The sequence below is a fragment of the Ursus arctos genome, unplaced genomic scaffold (assembly GCF_023065955.2).
Source record: "Ursus arctos isolate Adak ecotype North America unplaced genomic scaffold, UrsArc2.0 scaffold_14, whole genome shotgun sequence".
In the NCBI taxonomy this organism is placed as follows: domain Eukaryota; kingdom Metazoa; phylum Chordata; class Mammalia; order Carnivora; family Ursidae; genus Ursus; species Ursus arctos.
The window spans coordinates 29,947,916-29,960,309 of NW_026622808.1; the positions used below are offsets into that span (position 1 = coordinate 29,947,916).

Sequence of the window (12,394 nt, forward strand, 5' to 3'; positions counted from 1 at the left end):
ACTTAGAGCACGAAAAAGAGGTGAAAAAAACCCACGTCCAACTGATGCCCCACAAAAATGTTTGTACAAATTTACCCAAAGAAACTTCCCCGAATTCCGTATGTGGGGGAAGCACAGAGTGTTAGGGCAGGCAGGGGCCCTCTCCGCTTAGGGATAACCTTGACCTAGTTATTGCAGTTAAGACAGGCGACGTTGGCACGGTGGACTGATGCTGTGTCGTAAACACGGCGTCTTCATTACAAGATGCTCTGTTGGAGTTATACACACTCTGGAAAACTTAGGTACAAATAATTTAAAATGGACTAAGTGATGTTCACCGTCTTTGCTCTAAAGAGTGGGCCACCATGTCCAAATATGGCACCGTCTATGGGGAAGTTGGATTTTCCTTCACCCTGGACGTGGCTGGGGCACCTTTCCCAATGCGCCACACCCTGGGGTAGGGGCCGTCTGCATGGACCGCGTACTGGAGTTGGGGGGACCGGTCCTGGACCCACTGTGAGAGACCTCAGATCCCAGAAGTGACCCCCTTTGTGGACCCCAACCAAGGCCTCCCCTCTGCGTGGCCAGTCAGTCCTGTTAGTAAAGAACACAGCAGCTGCATACTTGCTATGACGAAAAGAAAAAGGAGACGTGACTTCGCACCAGTGACATTCAGATCTGTCACCTCAGGCACTTGCAAAAACCTCTTTCCCTGCTGATCTAAAAACGATTGCCCTCTAATATTCGGGGATTTCTTCAGAAGAAAATAAACCACTTAAATTTTATTCCATAAAAATTATAGTCCAATTTCAACTCACAGCAAGTCCTAACTGTAGGACCCCTCTAGACTCAGGAAAGCAATTGTCTTCAAGACTGGCCTTGAAAAGCCCGCGACTCTGGTGACAAGGAGGCAGCATGATGCGACCTTGGGGGGGACTCAGAGGGGAGCAGGGGCCTGCTCCGCAGGTGGGGGTGTGGGTCCCCCCAAGGGAGCCTTCTTCCTCCACAATTGTTCTCGATGGATCCAGGAAGACGACAGGCTGAGAATTTCTGGAGTAAATATTTCACAAGCAGCCAAGGAGATTCCACCTGTAAATCGTAGCTGCAGGACAGGGAGCAGCTGACCACAGTCTCTGGGAAGCCCAGTCCTCAGGCCACGGGGGGCGTGTCTCCCCTCTTGAGGCAGCGTGTGACGAAAGTCCCCAGGGCCACCAGGGGGATGCACATGATGGAGGCGGCCACCAGCAGCCCGATGATGGCCAGGGCATATGGGGGGTAATCCTTGGTCACAAGCTGACCCTGAAAGGAGAAACTGAGGGTCAGCAGGAGGGGCCACTGCGGGCAGAGCTTGGCTTGGCGGAGAGGCTGTGTGCGGTGGGTGTGTCTGGGGCCATGTGGCTCACTAGCACGTGTGCTGGGTAGACTGGTCCCCGGCACCTTCTTTCTCTGCCGTAAACGTCAGCCCGCGTGCGTACAACTGCTATTTTGGCACTATCCCCGAAGAGTCACCCCAAGAATAATCAGGGGCCTTCCCTGCAAGGCACGGGTCGGGGCACACTCATGTAGGGGGCTAGCCTTAGCCCAGTGCTGGCCAACAGAACCTTCTGTGATGACAGAAATGCGCCATATTGGTGGTGTCCAACATGGCAGCCACCAGACAGGGGGCTACCGAGCGCTTGAACCGTGGCCAGTGAGAGTGAAGCACTGAATTTTAAATGTCATTCAGCTGCAGTGCATTTAAATGGAAATAGCCGCATGCGGCTGTTGGCTGCCATCTTGGAGGGCACAGCCCTGGTCTAGAAGGCCTGATGGACCTCTGGATTCAGCTGGTGGATGTTGCCCTGAATGCAAATTAAAGCTGATGAGAAATGAGGCCAAAAAGCCAAGAAAGGCACCGTGGGGGTGGGGGGGCGGGGGCGGGGCAGGTGTTGGCTGTCAATCCAGTGTGGTTTGTAAACCAAATGCCGCTCAGTGTGGTGTGCGAAACCAGCCCACAAACTTTTTGTTACTCGCCTAGTCCCCTTTTTCGTTCTGTCCTGGCCGGTGAAGAAACTGGGGGGCGGGGGCATTTAGAAGCTGCTGCAGCAATCTGACAGCTTCGTCTTATGTCGGTTGAATATAATGAATAATTGCAGCTTATAGTCTGTAGGTCTTGTTTTCATTTCACTTTTCAAGTGGTTCACTGTCCTTTCATTTTATGAAACTACCAGGCTGCTCTGGATTGGGGAAGACACCCCAGTCCCCCAACCACAGCTGGAGAAGCCCTGCTGGGCACCGCTGCTGGAACCAGGGGTGGGGGCGCCTTCCCATGGTCGCTATGAAAGCGCGTCTGTGTAGGGACAGCCGGGCTGGTGCTCAGGCCGAGGGCCCCTGTGTGACCGCCCTGGCTGTGCGGATACTGACACACTGTCCTGGTTGGGGCACAGAGGCTGCTCGTGCCCTGAGCGAGCCTGTTGTGTCCCAGCCACACCCGGAGCCAGGCCCTGCCAGGATCCGGCCACCAAGTGCTAACGCAGGTCCCCTCGGGCTCCTGCAACGTCCCTTCCAGAGGTCAGGGGCCAGGGCCTCCAGCCTCACTCTGCCTTCCCCGAGGAGGTGGAAGTGGACAGAGGTCAGAGGCCCTGCAGGGGAGGGGGAGGAGGGCACTGCCCGGGGCGGGAACCAGCACCTTGCAGGAGACCTTCTCCCAGCTGCCAGAAAGGCCCCCTGGGAAGTTCTGGAAGGAATCCTACTCACTTTACTGGAGCACCTGTCGAAAAACCAAGGCCCACTTCTGCTGTCCCTGGCTGAGTGCTTTCAATACCTGGCTGATGTCTCCGTGTCGTGACAAATAGCCTACTCACGCCAGGGAAGTGGGTCTTTGGTTTCAGAAAACGTGAAGCTGGTGCTGGAGAGCGAGCCCGGGGGCCCCGAGACGGAGGGTACCTGGACGGCGTCCCAGGCTTGGTACTGCAGGGTCCCCGTGAGGATGTAGTCACTCAGGTAGAAGACGAAGAGGCTGACGATGAGGAGCGGGCTCACGCCGGCCCACATGGCCTTCCAGTACCAGCTCAGGGCGCGGCCAGTCATGGCCTTGAGGTCACTTTCGAACCTATTTGGAAAAGGGGGAGAAAGTCTGGATTATCCACGCTGTTGGGGGAGGGGGCTCCGGGGGTCACATCCCTTTGCTTAGGAAGATTCTGTTCTGAGCACCACCGATGACGATGACCTCTCGGGGTCCCTGTCTGATACCTCCTGGGGAGAGGCTGTGCCGGGTGGGGAGGGGAGAAGGGCTGAGGCCGCCACAGAGCGGGGAAGCAAAGCAACGACCCCATAATTATGGGGACATCAGAAGATACCTTCCTGGTTCCACCTTCAGATGAAGGCCGCTGGTGTAGACCAGGGGGCCACGCCCCATGGAGGGAGAAGTAGGCATGGAGAGGGGCCAGGGTGGGGTGGGGTCTGTGGCTTGTCCTGAGTTCCCACATAAGCCTGCAGACCGCCCCCTGCTCCCATGCTGCTGGTGACCTAGCTGGACCCTGGGTGTGAATTAATGTGCATACCTCGGCTGTTCAAGATGACACGCGGCAGAAGGAGTTGGGGTTCTTTTGTCCCTTCCCATCCCCTGCCCCCCACTTTCCTGGATAGAGAAAGGTGGGAAGAGCTAGCTGGCTGCAGAAGAAAGGGTGACATGGCACTGTTGCTCAATGGTCACTAGATGGCGCTGTCCCCTGGGCGAGCAGAGGGACTCCCCTCTCCCGGCCATTCCCGGATCCTGCCGCTTACAAACTCTGCGAGACACCTGAGACACCTTTCGTTTCTCCCTCCCTCCAGCCCTCACCACTTAGCATCACCCCTTTGCATGGACTTGTGTCCCTTCTCCGGCACCTCCCCTGGGCCCTGCCTTCTGTTCCTCTTTCCTCAACCTTCTCACTTCCTGGGAAACACCTACTCTTTCAGGAGACCAATCTGTTTCTCCCTCTAGACTGCCAATTCCTAGGTACCCAACTTGTCCAGGTGGACCCAGGACATCCCCAGTGCTGGCACCCAATGTCCCACATCCCGGGAAATCCCTTGGTCCCGGGAAAACAGGGAGAATGAGTCGCTTCAACCCGAATGTTCTCGAAAGGTAGCAAATGGGAAGGATGGACACTAGTCTTTCTTGACCGAAAACCTTTTGGAAATGCTACACGTTATACCCCGTCTTTGAGATTCACAATGGTCTTCGAGGCTCCAAGAAATCCTATAGGAAAGAAATGTTGGCTTTGTTTAACTTGTGATGTCCCGAAATTATTTGATCATGGAAATCCCTTGGTGTGACAGTGGCCCCAGAGCTTCCAGGGACACGGTGGGAAACGTGGCTCAAGGGGTCTGGTTTTTAGGGTCATGGCTGGTCTTCCCCACCCTCACCATCCTCCAGACCGGTCTGGAGGATCGGAAAAGACTGAGACAACTTGACACTCCTTTAGTAATCGGCTCACCTCTAAGTAGCGCCTCCCAAAGTGTCATGTGCCTTGGGCCCCTCATATGTTAGAGTACAGGATCCGAGTCAGCGGGCCTGGGAGGGCCAAGACCCCCCCCCCCCCATTTTCAACCAGCTCCCTGAGGACGCCGCGGCTGCTGCTCTGGGACCACACCTGGAGCAGCAAGGCTCTCTAGACCAGTGGTTCTCAGAGCGAGAATGCCGGACTCCCCTGGGAGCTCGTTAGCAACGTGAGTCCTTGGGCAGCTCTCTGCACCTATGTGATCAGAAGCCCTGGGGTGAGGCCCAGAGGTCAACGTCAGAACCGGTCCTCTGCGCTCAATTTTGGAAGCTGCTCTAGACCCCTGGTCTCAGCCCAGCAGCACATGCCGTCATCTGGGGAGACTGAAAACGTTCTAGGGCTGTATCATGCCCTGGGATCGAGAACCGGACATGCTGAATTTGCCACATTTTCTAGGGTGTATCAACTGGACTTTGGTCAGCATGTTCGAAAAAGCCACTGGGGTCCAGCAGGGTTAACAGGCGAACATGCTATGATAAAAAGTAAAAATACAGAAAGCGGGGAGAGGAGATACTGGTTGAAGGTGGGAGCCAGGCAGAGAAAGCCGGGCAAAGGGAAAAGCAATGCCAAGCTGGAAGAGAAAAGCCAAGTGCATGTGGGAAGCCCCCCATCGTCCTTATGGGGCGTGGCCTCTGTGGGGGCGTGGCCTTCGTGGGCACGTCTCCCAGCAGGTGTCAGGGGCGGGGCCTCCTCACCTCCTCAGCCCGTACACATAGCACACAGCGATGGTCTCCACCAGGACAATGAGCAGCAGGGACAGCGTGGCAGCGTAGTCATTGAATATGTCGAACCAGTAGTTGCCGGACTCCATGGTGAACACCAGGCCGATGACGCAGTTGACAAGGCACACCAGACCTGGGGCCACGAGACCACATGCTCACCTGCCTGAGACCCCCACCCGTTCATCCAGTTTCCCATGCACCAGCAGAGCCATGGACCCCACGGGGACTCGGCCATGGACTGGCCTCTCTGCCTGTGTATGCCACAGGTGTGTGTGTTCAGGGGGCAGCAAAGGTGTCCCAAGGAGTGTGTGTCTGCACAAGTCACTGATGTTAATTCAGGGAGCTGTCCTGCAGGGGGCATCGAGCTGGGTGGAAAAAAGAAAGTTGTGGGCACCGCTGTCCTGGTGGAGGAGTCCCAGCTGGCCTGTGGGTCTGGTGATGCTGTTTACCCCCAACAACTCAGCCCCTGAGCTCATGGGAGGCGAATTGGGGTACCCCTCTCAGAACCTCCTAGAGAGGACTTACGGCTGGCCAGAAGAGGGAGTAGGGAGTGGAGAGGAAGACAGGAATGTTTCCCCAGCTCCCACTATACATTCCCCAGGCACATGTTATGCATTGGGTCTGATAGCCTGGGGAACCCCCTTTCACAGACGGGGAAGCCAAGGCTCAGACATATGGAGGAACTGTCCCAACATCCCACAGCATGTAAGAGGTGGAGTCAGGATTCAGACAGAGGCTCTTCTGCCTCCATAATCCAGGTTCTTGTCCCAGTCTCCACTGGCTGAGTCCCCCAGGGACCCCACAAAGTATTTGACTCTCAAGCTCCCACCTGCTCTTCCCACTGCCACACCATGTCCCACCAGACACCAAGCCCCCATGCCATCTTGAGGGGACACACCAGGAGAAGGGGCTCCGTGCTGGCCGGGAGCTAACAGCAGACATCCTGCTGCTACAGAGACCAGGTGTGAGGAGCGATGCTCAGTGCTAGAGCGTTCCGACAAAGGGCGGGCAGCTCCACCTGGCTGGTCAGGACTTTAAGGGGATGGGATGGGAGCTGGCTGGGATTCGGGCTGGGAGAAGGGACATCCTACATGTGGTGGGATGGCGTCATCGTGGGCAGGGGTGGGGGCCACAGGGTCCCCCAGACCCCACCAGCTAGGATGTTGGAGCAGATGGATGGTGGAATGAATCAGGGAGAGGGGTGATTAGAAAAACAGGTTCTTTCCCTAACAACCCAAATGCCCCCCAGTAGCAGACTGGGAGATACACGGTGGTGGGTGGTCTTACAGGGGATCAGTTACCACGCAGGCGCGAAAGTGACAGACCAACAGCCACTTGTAACAACGGGGTGGTCTGTACAGAGTTTGGTGAAGACAAGAGACACAGAGAGCACAGATGATGTGATTTCATTTATATGAAGTTCTAGAGTGGGAAAAACAATCCTAAAATGGTAGCAGTCAGAGAGAGGTGGCTTTTGGGGCTGGGGGCGTACTGACTGGGAAGGGGCGGGGAGGGGCTCTCGGGGGTGCTGGAAATGCTCTGTATCTTGACTTAGGTGGTGGTTACTTGGGTGAAAACATGTAAAAATTATTGAATCTGTGTTTAAGAAATGTACATGTTGGGGCGCCTGGGTGGCACAGCGGTTGAGCATCTGCCTTCGGCTCAGGGCGTGATCCCAGCGTTCTGGGTTCGAGCCCCACATCAGGCTCCTCTGCTATGAGCCTGCTTCTTCCTCTCCCACTCCCCCTGCTTGTGTTCCCTCTCTCGCTGGCTGTCTCTATCTCTGTTAAATAAATAAATAAATCTTTAAAAAAAAAAAAAAAGAAATGTACATGTTATCATTGTTACTCTCATTTGAAACAAAGATCAAAGCAGATTCTCTTCTAGCCTGAAGAGTTTTGAGCACCATACTGGTGGGTTTGGCCTTCCCCAAGGCTGGGGTGGCCACCATGCTTCCCCATGATGGAGAACCAGAGGCACGGGTGAGTCACACGCACCAGGTCCCAGATGGCCCCGAGAAGGAGAGACGGTGGCAGACCCGCTGGGAGGTGGCCGCCTGAAGCACACAGCTCGTCCATCTGCTCGAGCCCCCACGCCCAGCCCTCCCTGAGCCCCGACCTCCTCCACGGATGGGCCCCCTCACCGGAGATGGCCTCCTTGGGCAGGTGGCTGGAGATGACCTTGCTGTCGGTCAGAGGCGTGAGGATGGCCGCCGTGTTCCCCAGCATGCTCCCGATGCCGAGCATCAGCAGCATGAAGAAGTAGAGCACCGACCACAGCTGGGACACCTCCATGTTTTTAATGGCCTCGGTGTAGACGATGAAAGACAGGCCAGTGCCCTGGACCGCCTGCCCGTGGTAAGAAGACACCAGTTACACACCCAAGGGGCTTAGGACTCCTTAGGCACACCCGATGCGAAGCTACTTGAGGGACCTGGGGGTGGCCAGGAGAAACCACATGGTGAGTTGGCTTTGCCATCTGCACACCAGCCCCTCGGGCTTAGCGGAGCTGGGTAGAAATGTGAGTTGTCAGGAGCCCGTGTTTGCAAAGTGGGAGGAGACATTTCAGTCATTTTGGAACACTGAGCTCCCCTCTCCGGTTCCAACTCACATTAATTCTGGATGAAATACAGTCAACAAGGTTTGGATAATTTCTGCTTCCAATATCATGACCACCGAGGTGTTCTGAAGCCTCAGTGGCTGGGAGGAGAGGTGGGCGGGTGGAGTCACAGGACCTGGGAGGACAGGGTTGCTCCGTGGTCAGATCCCTGCAGGGATACCACTGGTGTGGAGATATCGACCCACGGAAACAGACCCCGGCGCTCCTGCTTAAAGACAGACCCTCCAAGAGGGTTGGAAGAGGTCTTCGGTTGGGGGGATGCCCCCTGGCTACCAGCAGCAGAAGCAAACCCTCGCTGGGGGCAAGTTCCCCCAATTTAGACCCGAGGGACCACCAGAGAGGATCAAGCATCGAGCTTGCAAACACATTTATACACCCACGAGAAGACAGCCACTGAGGAAGGAGTCAGCAAGAATAATTCCCCAAGAATGGCCGATGTTGGTTGGACCGGCAGACTCATGGCATGCCAATGAGCGTAGTGGGGTTCTCCGGCTCTGGGTGTGGACAGCAGGGCGTGAGCCCTCGCAGAGAATCTACAAACGCTAACAAAACCTGCTAAAGTTGCCTTGCTTTTTATCATTAATATGAGCCAACAAATTCTCAACAGCGTCAACGATAACACAGACTGCCTTCCCTCTCCTGCCCAAGGCCACCCTCGGAACAGCTACGTGTGACCTTTTCAAAGAAGCAGATAAAATTACCAAGATAAATGTAGCACAAGAAACTATTAGCATGCAAAGCAAATTCGAGAAAAAAAAATCCTGTCTAACAAGTTATCAGACCAAAAGGCTCCATCGACAGCTAAATACCACATAGAGCTGAAGAGAAAATTAGCGAACTGGAAGGTGCATCCCAGAAATGGATCCAAAATGAAGGGGAAAAAAAGATAAGAAGTTGGGAAAACATAAAGGAGAAACGAGCGGACACGAAGGGTGGGGTACAAAGGTCTGGAAGGAATTCTGGAGCAGAGAGACAGAAGTACAGGCAATGATTAAGAGGTAACAGGTATGAATTTCCCAGAACTGATAAGACACGCGGATCTGTGGATCCAGGAAGCCCAACCTCACCCAAGCCCACGCTGGATAAATAAAAAATACATCCGCGCTTAGGTGGCTAAGGCCAGAGTCCAAGGGAAGGGCACAGAGAAATCAGAGCGAAAGCACTGGGCAGCCGATTGCTTCCAAGAAGGACAGGCATTTCCAAAGCAACAGTGGAAGCCAGAATCACATGGCAAACATCTCCGAAGTGTCCCAAGAAGGTAACTGTGAACCTGGGATGTTCTATGCAGGGGAGACGGTCTTCAAAAAGAGGGGACTGAACATTTGCATACAGACGACACCGGAGGAAATTTATCCTCAAGAAACAGGTGCTATGCACCTGAAATGAATATAGTGCTGTAGTTATACTGGAATTAAAATTAAAAGGGGGGGGAAAGCAAGCACTCTAAAGGAATGCATTTTAAGGGAGAAAACAATCCTGGAAGACGTCTGGTGCCGGAGGAAATGGTGAACCGGTAAAAAGGCAAACACACGGGGAAAGACACACACTGTCCTGTGAGACAGCCCAGCTTCTACGTGGGGGCTGAGGAAAAGACAGACGTGGACACAGACGGTATTTCATTCTAGAGGGACGAGATGAATGCGTGCTACGTCCTTGTGCTGTTTGGGCGGGAAGTCAAGATCTTGTTGAATTTCAGATCTGGGTCAAATAGGCACAGGACAAATTCGAGAGGAGCAATTCGCTAGGTCAGTTCCAAACAGCAGAGAATAAAGCTGCATGTGGAGGGAAAAACCAGCAACGAACACAAAAGAAAAAGTCTGAATAAATCAGTAACCCCCTCATTCTCGGACACTGAGCCAAGCTCAGAAGTCAGGGAGGAAACCTCCCAGGGGCCCCCAAACAAAAAGGAACTTTGAAATGAGAACACCCAACAGGAGCTGAGGCCCAAAGGGAATGGATCAAGGCCTCAAAGGCTGGGGGCTGGGGGCCAGGCGGTGGGGGCGAGGGGCTGGGGGTCAGGCCACAGGCCAAGGGTGGGCAGGGAGCCAGGAAAGACAGTGCTGCTTCGTGCCTGCAATGGGCGGGTCAATACTAGTGATGCAAGCCGACTGCCAGAGCCAGAGCCAAGGTTCCCGGGGAAGGTGACCCACGTGGACAGGGTGCCAGGGTTCAAGCCACCAAGCGCAGCTGCAGGGAGGCTGGGCCCATCAAGCTCGTCAGCCACAGGAGAAGGAGCCCTGGGGCACCCGCATTCCCAGTTGCTTTAAGCTGTTTAGCCACCCGTTGGCCGGTTGGCCATGGAGACAGACACCTCTAGCCATGGCTTAGACAAGAAGGCTCGTGATCCCAGCATGACGGTGACAGAAACAGCTCCAGGCCCTGGGGTTCCTCAAATGTGGCACCCTCGGATGGACTCAGGAGGACAAAAGGCCTCCCGCTGGGTATGAACCTGCAGGTCCCCCCACTCACAGTGCCCCCGCTGTCCTAGGCATTTGCAAAGATGGTGTCACTGCATCTGGGAAATGACACACAGGTTTGACACTAAGGCTGACTGGAGAACCCTCCTCGCCTTGCCCTTGTCCCCGGTGGGCGGCTCTCGGCGGAGAGAAGCAAGCCAAGACCTTGCCCGCGCCTTACCGTGGCCAGCTCTGACTGCAAGCTGCAGTTTTTCATTTGCGGGAGCACCTCGCTGTATTTGTCGGGGAAGGCGGATGCCAGGTAGCCCTTCACCTGCTCCAGGTTGCTTGTTGTCAGAAAGCCATCTTCCAGGTCGAAAGCATTGGTCAGCAGCAGAATCACCCTGCAGAGCAGAGCACCAGATGGACCGTCGCTGATTAGAAAGGCCACGGTCACCGAACCCTCTTGAAGCCTGGCTGCCGGGGGTCCCTCCCCTTTGATGGAGCACGGTCTCTCCAACAAAGGGACTCTGTGCATCGGTGACCTTTTAAAGGTTAGGGGAAGCGGATTTTGAATGGCTTTGAAGGAGCCTCAAGGAGGACCAGAGATGAGAAACCAACCAGCCCGGCTAGACCACGTTCACCCCTGGGCCAGCATTGTCCGACAGGATGTCTGCGATGATGGGAACAGTCTATGTCAGCGCTGCCCAGTGCGGCCCCCACTAGCCACGGGGTGGGGGGGGCGGGGGCGGCTGAGCGCTTGAATGTGGCAAGTCTAACTGAGAAACCCACTTGAATTCATTCACATTTAAATGGAAACCAACTTAAACAAAAATTTAATTAATGGACTTAATTGAACTAAAATCACAACTGTTTCGATTAATTAAAAATTTAATCAACTAATTTAATTGGTTTAATCAAAATTTTAATTAATTATGTAAATCCATCCCATTTAAATCTGTAAGTAGCCGCTTGTGGCTAGTGACTCCCATATGGGATGGGGATGAGGTTTGTCGTGTTTTGGGTAAAGGGGGGCTCAGAGAGCAGATTCTATCCCCTCCACGGCTCACCCGGAGAGCACTCGGTTACTTCGAAGTCAGGGAGATGGGGCAGAAGACACTAAGGTTTGTCTGATGAACTGCCCTCAGCACTCAGGCAGGGGTGCCCGGGTTGGGGCCCCGGCTGGAGGGTTGCAAGGCCGGTGCCCTCTGCCCCTCACCCCTTGCCTTCCCGGCACCCACCTCTTCCCAGGTGGCCCTGGAAGCGTGGGGGGCGTGCCCCCACCCGAGGCCCCAGGGCTCCCGGGGCAGACCCGGGCCGGGCTTACTTGTTCAAACAGCTCTCGTAGTTGAAGGTGGCCTTGAAGCCATAGATGGAGAAGGTCACGATGCTGGCAAAGATGGAGGTGGCGCTGTTGATGAGGGACACGATGACGGCGTGCTTCTGGCAGTTGTTGGACGGCTCGTTGTAGCTGGCGAAGGCGATCAGGCTGCCGAAGCCCAGGCCCAGGGAGAAGAAGATCTGGGTGGCCGCGTTGATCCAGGCCTTGGGGTTGCCCAGCTGCTCCAACTGCAAAGCCGGCAGGGGACGGGGCCGCTGAACCAACACTGTGACCCACTGCTTGGGGGCGGGAGGCCTGGCGGGGGTCCGAGCATGCCTGTGCCCCCCGGGCCAGAGCCTGTCCACACCCCAGCAGCTGACACACACATGCATCGCTCACGTCCGATCCTCCACAGCGCTTTTCCCGGGGACGTGTGCCGTCGAAACGTGCAAGGTCAAGTGCGTTAAAAAGGCACTGAGCCCCTGATCCATGACCAGGTGCCGCGGGGGGCTGCACGCCCGAGATGGAGGTGGCGCGGCCTGGTGCGGGAGGTCTATGTCTGGGTTGACACCGGGGGCCATTTGGAATGTGGGGGGCATTTCGGGGCGGGGGGGGGGCCAGAGCCATAGTCATTTTGTTTCCAGGGACCAGATTTGCTAAATGAAGAACCATTTTGTCCAAAAGGCAATAGTGCCCCCCTTATCTCCAATACCCTGCCAATGGACGAGCATCAGCTGCGGGGGGCCAGGGAGCAGGGGGGGTGGGGAGGGATCACAGAATACCCTGCAGAGTGTGGATTCACCCCTGTAGGGAAAGGGGTGCGTGGAGGTGCGC

The 12,394-nt window shown here is 55.4% G+C and overlaps 1 protein-coding gene across 1 annotated transcript in view; it reads right to left on the bottom strand.

The window, feature by feature from the left end:
* Positions 1-738: 738 nt before the first annotated feature.
* SLC6A20 (solute carrier family 6 member 20) overlaps positions 739-12,394 on the bottom strand; it is a 33,532-nt gene continuing 21,876 nt past the window's right edge. Inside the window, exons 6-11 of the mRNA XM_026500645.4 lie at positions 11,567-11,808; positions 10,481-10,643; positions 7,368-7,572; positions 5,198-5,357; positions 2,905-3,070; positions 739-1,278 (exon numbers count right to left, since the gene is read on the bottom strand). Of these exons, the coding sequence (XP_026356430.3) occupies positions 1,129-1,278; positions 2,905-3,070; positions 5,198-5,357; positions 7,368-7,572; positions 10,481-10,643; positions 11,567-11,808 (1,086 nt within the window). The 3' untranslated portion in view covers positions 739-1,128. The remainder of the gene's footprint in view (positions 1,279-2,904; positions 3,071-5,197; positions 5,358-7,367; positions 7,573-10,480; positions 10,644-11,566; positions 11,809-12,394) is intronic.